Source organism: Eubalaena glacialis, chromosome 19 (genome assembly GCF_028564815.1).
Source record: "Eubalaena glacialis isolate mEubGla1 chromosome 19, mEubGla1.1.hap2.+ XY, whole genome shotgun sequence".
In the NCBI taxonomy this organism is placed as follows: domain Eukaryota; kingdom Metazoa; phylum Chordata; class Mammalia; order Artiodactyla; family Balaenidae; genus Eubalaena; species Eubalaena glacialis.
The window spans coordinates 43024373-43028052 of NC_083734.1; the positions used below are offsets into that span (position 1 = coordinate 43024373).

Consider the following 3680-nt stretch of genomic DNA (forward strand, 5'->3'; position numbering starts at 1 on the left):
ATGAATCCTCCCTCTACAAAGGTAAAGACCCAGGGACGGAGGGGTGACTCATTAGGCCAGGGGCAATGAGAGTGCCTGCTCAGGGAGCTGGAAGAAAGGTTGAAGGTGTCTAGCTCTTGGCCTTTTCCCATGTGGGTTCTGAGGCAGCGGACGGGGTGGACCCTTGGCCGAGTATCTGCCTTGGTTCACATTGGATTGTGCCGTGTTCTCCTAAGAGTTCATGTTTATTGAGCCTTTACTACGTGTTAGGTGCTGTTTGCACCTGTCATCTCATTTCATCCTCCCAGAAGCCCTGCACAGTAGGAATTATTTAATACCCAGTTTACAAGTGAGGATGTTGTGCCCCGTGAGAGGGTAGGAAACTGGTCCAAAGCGACTGAGCTGTTTGCCCTGCAAGGGAGCAGGCCGACAAGACAACTTGGATGCTGCCGGTCCTTGATTTGCACGTGTTTGCCCACTGTGAGGGGGGAGGAGCGCATAAATAGGGCCTCTGTTTCCCTGAGCTAAGTTTCCACAAACTTCTGGGGCAGATTCAGACATGTCTGTTTTCAGGTCGAGTGGTCAGCGCTCTAATGGGGGTACAAGGGACTAAGGGTACGCAGAGGAGAGAGGGATTCATTCTGTCCGGGGGTCTCAAAGGGCTTCCTGGAGGAGATGCTCTGCTAGGTCTTCAAGCATGAGTAGGTAAAGGAGCCAGACACGAGCCCTTCTCCAACACAGCCCTTCAGACAGCTCTGCGCAGAGGCAGGAAAGCTAAGCGACAGCGAGGGAGGAGCACAGGCCAGGAGGGGGCGTGAAGCCAGCTGTGCAGGGCCCGGGCGTAGGGGTTGGATGCGGGCGACCCTCAGCGCCCGGTCTCCGCCTCCCTAGGTCTCCTGGGCCACCGTGACGCTGCTGCTGCTGCTGCTGTTGCTGCCGCCTGCACTGCTGTCGCCCGGGGCGGCCGCGCAGCCTCTGCCCGACTGCTGCCGTCAGAAGACGTGCTCCTGCCGCCTCTACGAGCTACTGCACGGCGCGGGCAATCACGCGGCCGGCATCCTCACGCTGGGCAAGCGGCGGCCCGGGCCCCCGGGCCTCCAGGGCCGGTTGCAGCGCCTCCTGCAGGCCAGTGGCAACCACGCGGCCGGCATCCTGACCATGGGCCGCCGCGCAGGCGCAGAGTCAGCGCCGCGCCCCTGCCCCGGGCGCCGGTGTCCCGCTGAGGCTACCTCGTCTGTCGCGCCCGGAGGACGGTCCGGGGTCTGAGCCCTTGCTCAGGTCCTGTCCTGGCCCTACCCTGGCCCTGCCCTCGCCCCTCTGTCAGCCCGCAGAAAAAGGGCAATAAAGACGAGTCTCCCTCTGTTAGTGTGGCTGCTCTCTGTCCCTGTGTGGTCGCGTCCCGCCCTCCAGGGGGCGTGAGAGTCTTTCTAACTATAAAGAGCCAGAAAACCTGGAGGCTCCGGGAACCTCAGCTTGGGCGTCTTTGAACCCGAAACACTCTCGGGTGGGGAGCTCCCAGAGCAAGGAACTGTGCAAGGCCCTGGGGTGCGGAGAGAACAGCATATGTGCGTGCTTGGAGGGGAGGATGGGGACAGACACGTCCCTCGGTGCTCTACCAGTCATTCTGTATCGCAGGGCCTTTCCGGAGAGACGCAGAGGAGAGAAAAAGCAAGCAGAGGAGCAGAATCCGGCTGGGAAGGAGGGAGCTGCGCCTACCGAAAAGGCAGGGAATATGAGGTTCAACATAAATCTTCCAGAGAGCTGCAGCGTGGGGTAGAGAGTCTGGGGGAGCAGTGAGGCGCTGAAGGGGAGGCGGTTAGGCTTGTGCAGCCCAGATTGTGAAGACCCTCACAAGTCGTCAGGCTTTTCACTTTATTCTGTAGGTAGCTGAGAGTCAGGAGAAGTTCTTAAGCGGGGATGCGGCAAGATTTTCCCGCAATTAACCGAACACACCTGGTACAGGTTGAACTGTGTGCACACACACACACCCCATTTACATGTTGAAGTCCTAACCCCCAGCACTTCAGAATGTAAACTTATTTGGAAATAGAGCCTTTGTGGACGTAATTAATTAAAATGTGGTCATAACTGGAGTAGGGTGGGCCTCTAATCCAATATGATGTGTCCTTATATAAAGGGGGAATTTGGACACAAATGCACACAAGAAGAACCCATGTGAACATGAAGGCAGAGGTGGAGTGATGCATCTACAAGCCAAAAAATGCCAACAACCCACCGGAAGCTAGAAAACAAGCATGGAACAAATATTCCCCCACGGCCTTAAAAAGGAACCAACCCTGCAGTCATCTTGATCTTGGCCTTCAGAACTGAGCCAAAATTTTCTGTTGTTTAAGCCACGCAGCTTATGGTACTTTGTTACAGCAGCCCTAAGAAACTAACACCCAAAAGAAGAGATGTGGCACTTTTAAGCAATATAACATCCCAGATAATGCCCAGCTCAGACTCGGGGTCAGGGTGAGGAACACTGGCCTGCCCTCTCCCCAGCCCATCTTCCCTTTGTCACTGGCTTTGGTTGTCTTGTTCTGGCAAGCAGCCACCCTAAGCCACCACACTCAGCTGCCCCAGTAATTTTCTGCTTCCATGGTGAAAAAGTCCTGCGTCTGGTCTCACCTGGGTCCTTCTTGCTGCTGCACTTATTTTGTTTTGGAGAAGAAGGAGAACAAAATCCACCAGCGCACCTTTGGAGATTTACAAACTGACTGCCCAGCTTGAAACTATCTTTCTCAGCCCCAAACTTGCTTCTAGCCTCTCTTCCACCTGAATGGTAGCAGAGAGAAGGAGGGTTAAATCAGGATGATAGGAAGAGGGAGAATAGGGAGACAATTGCTCTCCAACACATTGTGTGCCAAAGATATGCATTATGCTATTAAATTCTCACAACCATACGAGGTAAAAATTATTAGCTGCGTTTTACAGATGAAAGTGAGAGGCTAAGTCACACAGTAAGTAAGTGGCAGAGCTGGGATTTCTACCCGGTGGACTCCAAAGCTCTTTTCATCCACACTGCTGAGCTTAGAGGCAGAGTTCGCCAGGGTACCCTACGCAAACTGAGGCACAGGTGAGGGTTAAGTAGTGCATTCTAGAATTTGAGTTTCCTGCCTTCCCATCGATCCTCCACCGGCAAAACTAGCCTCTTTAACACTTGCTGGCTCACACTGGAGCTCAGGGAGCTGGGGGTGCTGCGAAATACCCCAACTCCAGCAGGCGGCGCTGTGAACCAGACAAGATTCCCAGGGTGGGCGGTGCGCGGGGAAAACCGAGGGGCGGAGACACAAGGAGCAGCCAGGGAAACACGCGTGGTGGCGTGGCCACCCTGGAAGGTGGGCGTGTCTGTCATTCAAGCCCTGCCCACCTCTTGGAGCCTCGGCTCCGGGTGGGCGTGTCCCGAATTCTCTGCGGGAGAGACACGCGTGGGCCGCTCCCCACCCGGAGGAGAGCAGCAGAGAGGGGTGAGGGTGCCTCTGGTGGCCCCTCCCCGTGCGGGGCCACGTGGCGGGCGCGGGCCGAGCCCGGGGGAAAGAACCTGGCCCGTCGGGAGGTGGGGGGGACCGAGGCGGCGCCGAGACGAGCGGAGAGCTGCTGGATTCGGAGCAGAGAAGCGGCGGCGGCGCCGAGAGGGAGGGGAGGAGGCAGGCGGGCGAATGGGGCGCCCCGGCCTCGCCGGCAGCGCGCCCCCTCCG

At 57.1% G+C, this 3680-nt stretch overlaps 1 protein-coding gene across 1 annotated transcript; it reads left to right on the forward strand.

Moving 5' to 3' along the window:
* On the forward strand, positions 1-1245 carry HCRT (hypocretin neuropeptide precursor). Its single transcript, XM_061176350.1, has 2 exons — positions 1-21; positions 871-1245. Exons 1-2 carry the CDS (start codon positions 1-3, stop codon positions 1243-1245), a joined length of 396 nt encoding a protein of 131 aa, XP_061032333.1.
* Positions 1246-3680: the final 2435 nt, after the last annotated feature.